The sequence below is a fragment of the Myotis davidii genome, unplaced genomic scaffold (genome assembly GCF_000327345.1).
Source record: "Myotis davidii unplaced genomic scaffold, ASM32734v1 scaffold461, whole genome shotgun sequence".
In the NCBI taxonomy this organism is placed as follows: Eukaryota; Metazoa; Chordata; class Mammalia; order Chiroptera; family Vespertilionidae; genus Myotis; species Myotis davidii.
In genome coordinates, this window is record NW_006295825.1 from 3,506,209 (window position 1) to 3,522,136 (window position 15,928).

The window sequence follows — 15,928 nt, forward strand, 5'->3', positions numbered from 1 at the left end:
CCCCCCCACGAGTGCACAAATTTTTGTGCACCAGGCCTCTAGTAATTATATAGTTATCTGTACTCTATATACTGTGCCTACTTTCTTATCTCCCACTCTCTATAATCCACTCCATTTAGCTATTTGTCCCCACATTGAAATTGCTTTTATCAATGTCACCCAGCAAATCCATATCTTCATATGCAACCACCAATTCTTACTCCTCACCTTATTCATTATTCAGCATCATTTCACATACTTTCCCCTGGCTCTCAGGCCACCAAACTTTCCTGGTTTTCCTTCTTTCCTCAGTGACAAGTCCACCTCCCCTTTCCACCCTGTCAATTGGAGCAGCCAGGGTTGTCCTCAGTTCCCATCTTTCCTCTTGATCTACATCCATTACCCAGGTGCCCGTCATCCACTTCTAAATTTTAATACCATCTTATGTATTGGAGCTCTTCTATATTATTTCAAAATTTGTAGTGCATTTTGTAGCTGCCTTAAAGTAATACTTATGTGTTTTAATCTGGGCGGTTAGATTAAATGTTCCACAAGGACAAAGATCTCTACCACCTGTTATTTTCTTTGTCATCCTTTGTCTGTGCATGGTAAGCCCTGGTTAAAACTGTAAACCCTCTCTCTGTGCTCAAGCACTGAAAACATATGGTTTTACTTCTGGTAGAAGCAGCAGGGTTTACAGTCGTCCACACTTAAGCAACAAGTACCACCTGCACGTTACTAAACCTTGACGCCAGGACCTGCTCAGGGCTCCTAGTCTATTATGGTCACCTTACTAGTAGACTTCATGCCTCGTTTATTTGGCCCGTGTTAGCCTTTGAGTTTGACATGCTTGCCTTACAGTGTGTCAACCCCCCAATTCTTTTACTGAGACGAGACCATAAGCCAGTTGAGCTGTTCCTTCTACTTAGCATTTTCAAGGAGGGGAAGGTAAATATACACTTCTTTCCTTTGGAGGTTTCTCATGTGTTGAGGCTGGTCACAGGGAAACTCCTGTCCCAACTAAATACCAGAAACAGCAATTAAACTAGAGCCACAATTTCAGTGTGGAAAGGCCAACAAAATTGTACACAAATCTGGTCTGTTACCTGAGGAATGCACACACACCCTGCCCCTGGCTTACAAGTTAGGAGCAAAGAGCCCTTGGTCCCTGGGGCTATTTCATCTAATAACACAGTCAGCATATACGTGGAGCCTCATTTCAAACCAGAGTGAACAGGCATCACGTGGTTTTCTGTTTCAGCACAAAAATCTCTGTGTAGCCTTTCTGATGGCAAAGGCCATGCTTGACCTCTTAGCTGCACTGTCTCCTCACCAAGGGGAAGGGAAAAAGGACTCTGTAGGCCGCTCAGGGTCACTGGGTAGAAACTAAACTGCACTCTCCTTGTCAATCAACTCCCATCTTTAGCCACAATTACATGGTATTTTATAAATTCACTATTTCACAATTATAGTTTTCAAGGTGAGGTTCCAGGACCTTGGAGGACTCTCCTCCACATCTCAAGGAACTTCTACGCACCAAACTGCTTCTGGACACACAGAAATGAAATAGGCCTTATGATTTTAAACCAGATAACAAAGACTTATCTTTCAAAAAAAAGTCTCAGAGCTGACAGTCATAAACAACAGAATGTACAGCCAAGTTTTATAAAGGACAAAAACTGTAATAATAGATACCAAAGGATACATCATTCAAAAAAAAAAAAAAAAAAGAGGACACATGGAAAATGAAGAGTGCCAAACAATCTTTTTATTGTTCACTGAAAAATAAAGGTCTAGAAAGAGGGTACTGCATTGTGTACTGACTGCAAGGTCTGATATTGCAAGTATATATAACAGTATAACATATTAAATGATGCCTATTGTACATAAAGATAATACCCACCTCTCTAAACACTAATATTTAATAGAATGAAGTAAAAAGCCTTTTATAAAATGAGAAATGTAAACATTGCAATAAACAAAGTGCTCTAAGCAAAGCACTTTAAAATTGTTTTGTTGTGACATGTACTCTGTCTACCTGGAGTCAGGAATGGTGGGGACCAGGAAAAACACAGCTAACAAAAAACCAGAACTCTCAAGAAGTGCTTGAGAGTGCTATCAACTCTGTGGATAAGAACACCGAGCATTTATGAATGAATCTGACACTCTCAGCAAACACGTAAATGTGCTTGAGAATAGAGATACTAACGTTGAGAACAAAAGCTATTTTCTATGCAGTCTGCAGATATCACCATTTATTCCTTTCAGCAATGTTTTCATTACGATGCACTAAAAGAGGCTATCCTGCCAGACAGGTAGGCCAGGATCGAGGTAACAGAACTTCTCCAGTTACTACGACTAATTTAAATGAATTAAAAATAAATACAAATGTATAGAGAGTAACAAAATCAATCTCTATTATTTACGTGGCAACACGAGTCACATTTCAAGGTCCACTACATGTCCCTCCAAACTGAGGAAGCTCTGTGTGGAGAACATTCAACATCAACACCATCTCCCTCTCTCCAAATACTATCAAGTTTCAAAAGCTCATTATAGATAACAATTTTTTAAAAATTGCATCTCAATATATATACAGTAACAGAGGAAGACCGTACACTCCCTCTGGGCTTTCGTGGCATTAGGCAAAGCAAGGCTCTAAGGCTATCTGCAACAACAGTGCTGAAGCTAACTATGACAATGCTCACATTCTACAAGAAATCGGGATTACAAAGTTACTTTATTCACAGGTAATCAAGGACTATTAAGTAACTTCCTGAACTAAGACAACAGTCTCACCATCAAAGAAAATTTTCTTCTCACCTGAGAAGTTTTTATAAGTGAGATTTTACAGTATCTCAGCTTCCTTATTTAATATGAAACTATCAATGCACAGAGGACATCCTCAGAGGTCAAGTATGAAAAATATTAACATTCTCAGATTTTTCTACACTTTACGGGCCAGCAAATACTTTATCAGACTAACCATTTAAGAGACTTTAAGTCAATAGCAATAACCAACTATGTATTTTTCTTATTGTGTTCATCAAACAATACCATGTTCCAATAGGAATAAAGCTCAATTCAGTGGGAATCTTGTTCCCCTCAACTCTGCACAGTAAATCTCACTGTTTGGTCTCTACATCTCTTGCTTTTCCTATGATTCTTCTAGCCTAACGGAAATCTCGTATTAAGGTGGAAAATTGCAAATGCCAGCAGAACCATTGGCTTAGGACTGAAGTACACTTTAGGAGAATAACTGTAATTGTTTAGGGGACTAAGCAATTGCTGTTTCAGGCAAGACTGTAGCCTTGCTAGAAATACAACTGCTCTTGAGTCCCTAGACTGAGAAATTCTAGTAACTTAAACACAGGAGGGAATTTCATTGCAAAAGGTCTAGTTCAACGGTAAGGTTCTGGTTCCCAGAATGATGGTGAGTGGCAGCCCAAGATACTGGCCACATTTCCATTTTGCACATGTTCATGAAAAAAAATCCCCATCACTTTATCCAGTTCTTCCATACGTCCTATCACTGGTGAGCCCCGCCACTGCTGCTCCTGTTTCATTGGGATGGTCTGCTGCACATATGGGATTCGCTGAGGTTATCACTTTAATGTGTAGGAAATCTCCATTTCCCACCATAAGCTTCCTAAAAGCCATCAACTGGAAACCATTTCAAGTGAGTAAAGGCACAACTCATGGCATTTTCTCTTTAAAAAGGAAATCAAAAGCGATGTTTAGAAGCTGAACAAACACCTTGGGTATTCCTATCAATGGAGTTATGTATCTGCTACCAACACTCACAGACATTTAGTAGATCTACAGATTAGACAGATTATGTAAAAGCATAAATTTGGCAGTTGAAAACTTATTTCCAATTTTCCACTACACCATTCGGGGCAAGTGCTGGTTAGTTCCACAGGAGCAAATCATGTCCACACCACCCTCTTGGTTTGTTTTCCTTCTACACTTCCTCCAGTTCCAGCGAACCTGGCGCAGGGACATCACTCAGCAGCCGCCACGCTGCTCAGAGGCAGACAATGGGATTCACCTCAACCAGCCCAGCAACAAGCAGTCCGCTGTGCTGCGGGCCCGGAAAAAGCCTTACACTCAGAAAAGACTCATAGAATTGCATGAAAATTCCTGGTTTCAGAATACCTTCCCAGGAAGTCAGAAAATGATTGGGTTTTTAGTTAAACTGAATCTATGCTGAAAAACAATGTAATGCCTCGGAAAGCAAAATCTAGAATGGAAAAACTACAGACTAATACAGCTTGTTAGTCAATAGCTCACTTTGGCTAAATTATCACAGTGCTCCAGTGCTATGTATTATTGCATTTAGAAGCACAGCCTGCCATGTTCTCATAAGACAGGGTACTAGTGAAGTACAGGAAACAGTCCATGGCCTTTTGTGACTTCAGAACTGGAAAGGACAAAGGCTGGCTAGGACGTGCCATTCAGCACTAGGTGAGTCAGGAGACAGCTAAACATCTGGGTTCTTATTCACTCGTGGTGGTCTCAGCAAGTTCCTATTTGGACACTGATAGTTCTCAACTTGGCTGCACATCAGAGTCATCGAGGAAGCTTTTGAAAATCACCAAATGCCCAGACCAATTACACCGGGAGCACGAAGCCCAGAAACCAGTGTTATCTTTGTTTCCCCACCAGGCCACTCTCATGTGCAGGCTGGATGAGCTGCTGCATGAAAGCCATATCACAGCTGGACAGTTTTGTTTTTCAGTCAATTCCACCAGGAAGAGGAATTTTTAGAAAAAGGCACAGTTATGCTTCCTCTAAAGACGCAGCTTACTGTTGAGAGTGCGGGCTCTGGGAGGTTATCTGGAGCGCTGGCTGTAGAGGAGGAAGTTCTTGTCTTGGCAGAGTAGGTATCGTTTCAGGCTTCGGCGGCTGCCTCCAGCAACGAAGAATGCCCGGATGCCAGTGAGCACCGTGATCATATATGCTGACACCAGACTTACTTCATACTGCGGATTAAGGAAGGTCTGCAAAGGAAAAATAAACCAGCATGGGTAATAATGGCTAGCATATTAAACATGTGAATAACCAAAGACAAAGGGAAATAGGAAATATTTGTAATAGCTGGGATGCTATTAAACACCAAACATGCGATGTATGACCTGTCCTGGGGAGCACCAGAACCCACAAAAACACACGGACTAACCTTGGCAGCAGACACTAGCCTATAGATCTGGGCTGTGCTGTATTCGAATGGCAACCCTAGGAGGTAATGAGAAGCCAGAACCTACTGGGATACCCACCAGACGATACATGTTATATAACTGGACCCCATTTGTAATCCTTTCTGTGCAAGAACCAGTTAGTTCTTAGAATGTGGAAGAAAGCCAGACAAGTCCAAATTACTTCAGTATGAGTCCTTAGTATTTGAGGGAACATGAGGGAACAGCAGCATCTCTTTTTCACCTGCACAACTGCTGTCGGTCCCAAAAGTTGATTTGGAAAACACTGACGGGGTGCTGAGAGGTAATGGGCTACTCAATAGTGAAGACCCTAGTTTCTATCATGACAGAGTTCATACACTGTAAGGGAGATAGGTAATGAATGAAGAAACAACTAAATTAATTGCATAATTACAAACTGTGATGAATACCAGATCAGAACAGTTATAATTGTGATGGTGATAGGACAGGTAAAAATGAGGTGATCCATTAGGGTGGTCAAGGAAGGCCCCGAGGAAGTGCATTTAAACTGAGACACACACAGGAGGAGGAGTGAGCCAGCCTTGTGGAGACTAAGGGAGGGAATAAAAGGAGCTCGGAGAGCTGAGACCCTGAGAAGAGTCAGTATTAATCACGTGTAGCGATGGAGGGGCAGCACATGAGAGGAGGTCGGAGAGGAGGGCAGCCAACTACAGAGCATGTTGGTAAGGAGCGTGGATTTTACACTCAGTGCAATGGAGGGTCACAGTGTTTCCGGTAGGGGAGCTGAATGACTTGAGTTAGATTTTTAAACTGCAGAGAAAGATTAAAGGAGGCAATGGTGAAAGCAGTGAGACTAGTGAGGAAGATTTTGTACTGGACGGGAGAGTACAGGATGATGAGTTAGACTAGGTGGAGGTAGAGATGGAGAGTGGATGAAAGAACTGACTTGCTGATGGATGGAATGTGAGGGACAGTGAGAGGCCACGTTTAGATAAATGGTGGAGCTATTTAATGTGATAACAAAGACTTGAGGAAGACCAAGCTTGGAGTGGTGGGTGAGAATCTAGTCCAAAGAGGACATGTTATGAGTGACATGCCTGTCAGATTTCAAAAGGCAGATGTCATGTAAGCAGTTAGATATATGAGTATGGGAGAGGGGAGGCCTGGGTTAGAAACAGGAATATAGAGGCACAGTCCATAGATGGTATTTAAAACCATGGCTACGAATGAAGTTACCCAGGGAGCTTTTGCAGAGAGAAGGGAAAAGAAAAGTCAAGATCAAGCCCTGAGAACATGTATGAATTGTTTGTGCTGTTCGGTATCACAGGAACACATCGGAAGTGTCAACACCACTCCACTGGCCTGACTTATTAAAAAAGAGCCAGCAAGGACTCTGAGAAGAGCCAGCAGTGTGGTCAGAGGAAAACCAGGACAGTGTGATGCAGAAGTCAGAATAGAAAAATGTCTCAGAAAAGTGGTCAACTCTTTTTAAAGGTTGCTGAGATGAAAAAAGAACATTGCCCATTAGATTTGTAGAAACGAAGGTCCTTTTTGACCTTGACAAGTGCAATTTTAAAGGGGTGGTTGAGCAGAAACTAGATTGGGCTAGAAGTATGAGAGGTGAAGAAGTGAAGACAATCTGGGGGATCACTCTGAGAAGTTCTGCGGTGATGGGAGACAGGGGAAAAGAGGGTGGTGCTGGGAGGGGAGAAGGCAATAATGAAGTTTTATGAAGATATGTCTGTGAGCTGACACAGAGATGGAAAGGCTGGTGAAGGAGGACAGAGGACAGTCAAAGGAGCAAAGTCTTCAGTAGGAAAGAATTCGGTCTAGAACCCAAATGGAGGAACTGACCTTTACAGGAGGAGGGATTCTCTGCTGGGCCAGGGTCAGGTGGGGAGATAGGTTTGCATCTAGCCTAGCATTTGCGCTTAACAAAAGGGAGGATCTGATTGGGCCAGTTTGTCACCGTACACCTCTGCGAATCAGAGGCTAGCGGTGTGCCTCCAAGGCTCCTCACTTTCCTTACTCACCCGGCCTGCATATGTCCCTGGCTAAGGTGTCAACACTGCCTCTAAGCTCTGGCCAGGGAAATAGATGATTTTGCAGGTAGCACCTATGTAAAAAGAATGCTTTTCTCAAGAGGCATCTGTGGGCATGGCAGGTATTGAACATTTTCTGGATTCTTCTTCAGAATAATTCTATACCTCAAATCCACTGAATTTTAAGTGCAAAACGTAAAGAAAAAATTGACTACATTAAATAACTTTTGTTCATAAAAAGACAACATCAGAAGACTATAAAGACAAACTACACTGTAGAAGAAGTTATTTGCAATGCATACACCTGACAAAGCCCTCTTTTAAAGAGTACAGGATACCCCCCCCCAAATGTATACACTCTTTAACAGCTGATAGCTCAATTCTGAAAATTAAATATATTTTACCAAGCGAAGATTTGACTGTACACAGATGCCACCGTGTTGAGGGTAACGTTAGCATCCTGTACCACTGGGAGGTGTTAGGTAGGAGAGGCAGTAAGACTGGCTCAGAGGACAAGGAGGCCAATGTAAGAAAACCTGATACAAATTCAATGTGTGTATACAGTTTTGGGACATTCTATATATAAAGAACCCCCCCCCCCCAAAAAAAAATCCAAAAAAAAACAGACAGACAACCCAATAGAATGATGGGCAAAAGACCGGAACAGGCACTTCACAAAGGATTATCCAAATGGCCAATAACTACATGAAGACATGCTCAACCTCCTGCCCCAGCTGTTCGGTCCAGGATGCTTTCTCCAGACCAGCTGCAGAACCACCTCTACTTCAAGTCTTCGCTCAAATGTCACCTTCACACTGAAGCCTGTGCTGACTACTAATTCAAAAATTCGCCTTCCCTCCACCTCCCACACTCTGGATCCCTTTTAACCTGCTCCACTTCTCCTCTTTCACAGTACCTACCGATTTCTAGATACTATATAATTTCTCATATGTCTATTGCTTATTGCCCCTTCCTCCTTACTAGCTTATAAAGGCAGTGATCTTTGTTTTGGTCACTAAACTGTTTTGTTCACCTAGAACAGTACCTGGAACATAGAAGGCACTTAATAATTATTTGTCAAATGAACGGTCCATTGGATTCATAAGGACATTTGCTTTTTCATGTAACTTCCTTTCTGGTTATAAAACGTATGTTGTAAAAAACTTAGAACATGGCAAAAACTATAAGGAGTTAAAAGAATCCACCCAGAGATAAATGTATTTAATATTTTCATCCACTCTCTTTCTGATCTTTTTTTTTTCTCTGATGAAGATTTAACTTTACACAGTTGCCATCATATTATGGATAACGTTAGTATCCTGTACCACTGGTAGGAGAGGCAGTAAGACTGGGTCAGGACGAGGCGGCCAATATAAGAAAACCTGATACAAATTCTAAATGGGTGGGGAGGAGAGAAACATAAGACAGGGCACCATCAGAAGAAAGCTTTTACCTCCTTTAGATGAGAAATAATAAGGGTCTGGACAAGGCAGTGATGGAAATGATTCTGATGTAAATATCTGACAAACTATAATAAAAGTCAGGCCCAAAGCATTCAAAATTATTTTAAAATGTATCTAGTCAAGTTTTCTTTTTAAACATTTCTCTTGAAAATTGGCATTATTAAAATGTCAGAGAGAAGGGATTGAAATGGTCATTCTTGTTATTGATCAGTTAGAGTAAAAATGATACAACCCCGTGGGCAGTATTTTAGCAATTTGCATCAAGGGCTTTAAAAATATTCATACTATTTAACCTTATAATTCCATTCCTTGGAACAATATATTTTAAAAGTTTCATGTACAAAGAAGTCCAAGACAGCGTTATAATAACCAAAAGTAGAAACAGAAGGGATCAGTCAGGTAAGCATTCTATAATACAGTTTTTCTGTGATGATATAAAGCCATTAAAATTTATATATTAAAAATATAAGAACATGGAGATTGTTTAAGATGTGTTACACGACAAAGCATAATTCAAGACTATTTCAGGTTTGACTGTACCCATTAAAAAGAAAGACACTAGGGAAACATCTTTAATGAGATCTACCAACAAATTAATAGTTGTCTTTCTGTAGTAAGACTTAGATGATTTATCTATCATTCATCCATTCTTTCAAGTAACATTTCTGAATGTCCTCATTTTCCCATGAGCATGTACTTCATTTAAGGTGGAATCTACCACTGTACACAGGTGGACTTGAGCTCCAAAAAACAGTTTGAGCACAATGGCCATACTCACCAGGGCTGACACCAGCAGGTGGGTCAGAATAACTGCAAGAAGCGGGTACCAGTTTTTCTTCTCACAGCCATCAAAGAATATGATGCCCCAGAACATGTGCAGCAATATGATCACCTGCGTCATGAAAGCTGAAAGACAGCCACCCATTAGAGCTCAGGCATTCGAACAGCAGACGCCAGAGCCCACTGAACACCTCACCTGGTCGTGGTACACAGGCTCTTGGGGGTCCACACCACTGGGGGAGCTTCGCTGCCACCTGACAGAAGCAGGACCAGGACACACATTCGCTCAAATGTAACTTGGAAAACAACATTTCTAAACCAGGGGTCAGCTCTGCAGCAGCTTCTCTAGAATGTGAACCTGTTAAAAGTCAACTTGAATCTGGCTTTCAAGAAGTGTCTCTGACCCCTAGCCAGTTTGGCTTAGTGGATAGAGTGTCGACCGGGCCACTAAAGGGTCCCAGGTTCAATTCCAGTCAAGGGCACGTACCTCAGTTGCAGACTCTATCCTGAGGGGAGTGTGTGGGAGCAACCAATCAATGTTTCTCTCTCTCTCTCCCTGAGGATTTTTTTCCCATCGATTTTTTAAATTTATTTATTTATATTTTTAGGGAGAGTGGGAGAGGGAAATACAGAGAGAAACATCAATGTGAGAGAAACACATCAATTGGTTGCCTCCTGCATGAGCCCTGACCAGGGCCCAGGCCCAGGAAGAGCCTGCAACCAAGGTACATGCCCTTGACCGGAAACAAACCCGGGACTCTTTGGTCTGTAGGCCAATGCTCTAAACACTGAGCTAAACCAGCTAGGGCAGGAATATCTTTGTTGTAAACAAGTTTTCACTGAAGTGAAATTTCTCCTTGGATTTTTTTAAAAGGCCAAATGGAAGAATAAAAATATTCAACATTGCAATAATTATCTAAAATTCTTCTGAGGCAACTGAAATTGAATCTGATTAGCGCATACAGCTTTTCTGTGGAATATTGTGGGTGTGTGTGTCCTGGATAACATTCTTCATTTTAAAAGGTGAAGTTCCACATATTCTGAAAGTTTTAACATAAAAAAAGAAAAGGCACACAGAGTTCCCTTTTTTAAAAAAAAATATATTTTATTGATTTTTTACACAGAGGAAGGAAGAGAGATAGAGAGTTAGAAACATTGATGAGAGAGAAACATCGATCAGCTGCCTCTTGCACACTCCCTACTGGGGATATGCCCTCAACCAAGGTACATACCCTTGACCGGAATCAAACCTGGGACCCTTCAGTCCGCAGGCCAATGCTCTATCCACTGAGCCAAACTGGTTTCGGCCAGAGTTCCCTTTTTTGGCCATGTAATAAGACACAATTAACACCTACCAGTCTGGCAAAAATTCAGGTCTGATGCTTCTCTTTCACACTGCTGGTAGGAAAACAATCTAGCATTACCTACTAAAGTTAAAAATTTGTGCACTCTTTTTCACTCCAGCAATTCCACAGCTAGATCTGAACTCTGAAGCAGTTAGTTCTTGAATCAATAGATCACTAGCACCTGAGAACTTCTTAGAAATGCAACCTCTTGGGCCCTGGCCAGTGTTGCTAAGTGGTTAGATCATCAGCATGTGCACTTTGAAGGGTCTTGGGTTCGATTCCCAGTCAAGGGAATGTACCTGGGTTGAAGGTTGAATCCCTAAGCCCTTATGGGGGCATATTCGGGAGGCAACCAATCAATGTGTCTCACATGAATGTTTCTCTCCCTGCCTCCCCCATCCCTACCAATCTCTCTAAAAATCAATGGCAGAATGTCCTCTGGTGAGGATTAACAAAACACACAAACAAACAAAAAAGCAATGCAAATTTTGGGGACCCCCACCAAACTCCCAGGATTAGACACAATGAGCCCAGCAATCTGTTTAAATAGCCCTTCAGTTGATTCTGATGCAGTCAAGTTTGAGAACCTCTGCTCTAGAGAAACTCTCATATATTTGCACAAGGATATGTGTGTGTGTGTGTGTGTGTATCTTTACATCAGCACTCTTTGTAATAACAAAAAATGTCCATCATTACCAGAAAACATAGACTGTAGTACTTTATATTCACACATGGAATACTATATAATCTATAATATAAATGATCTCAAGAATATAATGCTGAGTGGGAGGAAAAATGACTATTATTTCACTTATACAAAGTAAAACACACACAAAACAATATTTAAAGACCTAACTGTTGTGGTTTGAGAAAAGCAAGTTGTTACATCTAGTGATAGTGTGCTATCCTTTCTGTAAATGATGGTAAATACTTTAACTAAAGCAGAAAAGGGATTTTTTACGCTGAGGACAAGGTTGACTAAACTAAAATGATGTATTTTAACCCCAGTGATGATCCCGGAAAGGGAAGCTGCCCTGAAGATAGATGTCTGGTGAAGTGATGGTGCAGAGTTGATACCACTGAAGACACTCAGGAGTTAAGTTTACTATATCAGAAAAGACAGTGTAGAAACTACAATCTACACAGCACAAACGTTCACACTCTAAGGTTTTTCTAAAACCTAGATGTCAATCCAATGGCAAGAGAAAGCAATGGCACCATAAATGTGTCATCTATCTGTCAGCTTATGTTGGCCCTTCTGTCTATGCGTTACCGTGAACATTAAACCAGCCAATCACGCTCCCAAGTCCTGGAGTTCAGCTACTTGGAAAATGCTCTAACTTAGGGAATTTTCAGTCCATTCTCATCCAAAAGAGCATTCTTCTGTGAGTTTCAGACAAAGATCCTCAAGATATCCTTAGCTCTGACTTATCTTCCAAATTCTAGGCCCACATTTCTGTTTGCAAGGCCCTTTCCTGCCCCCAAAAATACCTTTTATGGATTGGCCCTGTCTCCAAAGTACAGTCTACATCTATGCCTGTCTGTGCCGGGCACTGATCTAAGCACTGGGGGTATCATGGTGCACAAAACACAGTCTCGCCCAGCCAGTTCCTCAGTGGTAAAGCATCGACCTATAAACCAGGAGGTACAGTTTGATTCCTGGTCTGGGCACATGCCTGGGTTTCGGGCTCCATCCCCAGAAGGGGTCGTACAGGAAACAGCCAATCGATGATTCTCTCTCATCATTCTATCTCTCCCTCTCTGAAATCAGTAAGAATATATTAAAACAAAACAAAACAAGAACACAGTCTCATGGAACTCTCCCTACCTTTACTGTTTACTGTCTTATTAACACAATATCTGACTTCTTGGGCAATTATTAAAACAACATACATTTCTATTTGACTGCTAATTTATTCAGCTAGCACTAGTTTCTGGCTGACTCCCTTGGTCATCATAAGTCTTTACTATTACAATGTGCTATTTAAAATACTGGAATTTTATTGTTTATTCTCTCCATAATTGGTTCAAGGTCCAACAGAAACAGAGACCTGGATATCTAAACTATTCTGCCACATACATACATACCATTTGATACTTCTCCCTAGTAAGTGGAATTAACTCCAACTAGAAATGAAAATTTACAGAGTATCTATAGGGTACTATCATTTAATTGCAAAACCTTTCTCATTTCATGTTCCTAAATATAAAATTCCAAAGTTCCTTCAGTGAATCTATCCCTAAAATTTACTTTGTTCTAATATTCTTAAAAGTAAAAAAGAATTCTCTAAATTAACCATAAGACTATCAAAATTAGCTTATAATCCAGATTAATGAAAGGAGCTTCCATAATTTGTAATATTTTGAAACATTAATAAAAAGATAAACAATTCTAATAAGTATTGTATGTGTGAAACTGTAGCTGTCTAGTTTGATAATGGACTTCCTGTACTGATAATTTTTAAAATCAAATTCTCTTGGTATAAAATATTTCAATCTAACCTATTTCTAAGCAAAATGTTTCAGTGTTATCTTTAAGAGGCTACATTTAGCTGTTTGGTTCTTTCATCCCTCCTGAATATACCCCAAATACTCTAGCACACAGATTCATAAATATCTTCCTTTTCCCCTTTCTCTCTCATTCCTGATTTCTACTTCTCTGCCCTTGCAAAGGCAATCACCTAAGATAGCAACTAATCGTACTACTGGATCCTGCCAGCACAGACAACTTCAGAGTATCTCTAACCATGCCAGAAAGAGCCAAGGGCTGCTGCTGGGTGAGGGCAGCAACAGAAAGGATGTGACTAACAATGGGCTTCAGACTTCTTTTTCCAAATAAGAGTCTGGAGTGTCAAGTTTCGGTGACACTCCTCGATCCCTCTTGGTTACAAAAACTCCCTGGATTCAATCTCTAATGACCTAGCCCAAGTAGAAGTCAGGCCACAAAACTAAATTAAATGAAAATGCCTTTCCTGTAACAGGGACTTAACTTTAAACCTTTGCTTTAACAAATGTAAGAGAATTTTATGACCTACTTTATTGTAATATTGATGTACATATATTACTAGTCAAATAACATTCTCCAAGATTAAAGAGACATTTTAAAAATCATCTCATAATACATAGTCCATAAGAAAGGCATAGTACTGTCTCTTAATATCAACTAGATCATAAAGGAGACATCCTGAAAACAATTTGAATGACTACAGGTGTTTAAGTAGCAGTTAATATTTTATATTATGAATATGCCCCAAAGTATGTTTATGAGCCAAAAAGACTGCCAAGGATATAATTTTATGTTTAAAATCCCTCTGGCAAATGTTGAAAATAAAGAAATTCTCTCCTCAAATTAGCTCATCAGTGTGGAGTGAGGGGAAAGCCCCTTAGAAGTTGTTTGATCTAGATGCCTATGCAATGAAAAAGTAGATCCCACAGGGTCTACCTCAAATGATTCCATTTTAGGAGTTTGTTTCATTAAAACAGTCACTGTAGAATGTTCATTCTTAAACTGAACCCAAATCTGCCTTCTAACTCAGTGATTCTCAGCTAGGATGATTTTGCCCCCAGGGGGTGTTTGTCAATGTCTATAGACATTTTTGGTTGCCACAGCTGGGGGTGGGGTACCTCTGACATATAGTACATAGAACCAGGGGTACTGTTGAACACCCTACAACACACAAGACAGCCCCACAACGAAGTATTATCTGACCCCAAATATCAATAGTGCTAAGAAAGCCGAGGACCTAGGAAAGCTCTTGAAGAATCATGAGTCAACTCTTTCCATAAGTGACACATTTAAAAATACTTGAAACTCTCTATTAGTCACCTATTGTCACAAAAATGCTACATTAGCCCTAATTGGTTTGGCTCAGTGGACAGAGCGTCAGCCTGCAGACTAAAGGGTCCCAGGTTCGATTCCCGTCAAGGGCATGTACCTTGGTTGCGGGCACATCCCCAGTGTGGGGTGTGCAGGAGACAGCTGATCAATGTTTCTAACTCTCTATCCCTCTCCCTTCCTCTCTGTAAAAAATCAATAAAATATATATTTTTAAAAAATGCTACATAATAAACCACATCAAAACTCACTGGCTGGCAGTCCAGTGGGAGCATGGGGTCTAAAGCAGTGCTCACTGAAAGCTGGGACCTGGCAGCAGCCAGTGAGTGTGGGCTCTCGGGATTCCATTACTTTGTATTCCTGCTTCATTGATTGACTTCTTGACATTAACTAGGACTTTCCCATGTTTATCTCGGGTCTGGAATAGTTTCAGCACCGTCAGATTTAACTTTTCTTTAAATGTCTGTTCCAAACTAGCCCTCAAACCATCTATTCCTCCTGTCATATGTAAAGCAAAAGCAAGCCCATAAGAACTGTGGTGAGATTTTAATAGAAATTGGAGATAAGATTTGTAGTTGGACTGAATGTGAGCTAGGAGGCAAAGGGAAGAGTTGGGAATTAGTCCAAAGTTTTTGACCTGAGCAACAGAAAGGATGGAAGTGCAACAACTGAGAGGGCTACTTGTGCTCTGCATACTTGATAGTATATCACAGACTACTAGAGACTACAATAGGCCACGGTTTAGTGAAAGGACTTCCCAGAAGTACAGTTTTCCATTCTGTTATTTGAGCAGCTTGAAAACAGACTATTACATGACAGATGTAATAAAAACATACATCTACACTAATAATAGACAAATATGTAAATTGACCATCTCTCCGCAATGCCCATAGCCAATCAGGAGTGACTATGCAAATTAACTCAACAAAGATGGTGGGCCTGTGGGCGTCAAGGAGGTACGCAGGCACTGAGTGGCCGGGGGCAGGGGCGGGGCCAGACGCCTGCTATGAGGGGGTTGGGGTAGGGGGTGGAGTAAGCTACAGGAGGGCGGCGAGTGAAGGGGGAAGGCAGCTCCAGCCAGAGTGAAGGCAGAAGCCAGAGAGAAGACCCGGGTCCCGGGTGCCAGAGGGAAGCTGGTGCCAGCAGCCAGGGGAAGAAGTCCTATTCTTGCACGAATCTTCATGCATCAGGCCTCTAGTTTAATGATAAAATTGATAACATAGTACAGCATATAGAGTATTCTTGTGTCATAGCCAGTGCAATTAGCTGTGATCATTTATTATAAGAAACTAGAGACCCAGCG

At 41.1% G+C, this 15,928-nt stretch overlaps 1 protein-coding gene across 3 annotated transcripts in view; it reads right to left on the reverse strand.

The window, feature by feature from the left end:
• Window positions 1–1,723: 1,723 nt before the first annotated feature.
• Window positions 1,724–15,928, reverse strand: part of APH1B (aph-1 homolog B, gamma secretase subunit) — a 31,203-nt gene continuing 16,998 nt past the window's right edge. For all 3 annotated transcript variants that reach the window (XM_006770806.2, XM_015568549.1, XM_006770805.2), the window contains 2 exons: window positions 9,443–9,570; window positions 1,724–4,982 (listed from right to left, as the gene is read on the reverse strand). In XM_006770806.2, coding sequence (XP_006770869.1) covers window positions 4,815–4,982; window positions 9,443–9,570 — 296 coding nt within the window. In that variant the 3' untranslated portion in view covers window positions 1,724–4,814. The remainder of the gene's footprint in view (window positions 4,983–9,442; window positions 9,571–15,928) is intronic.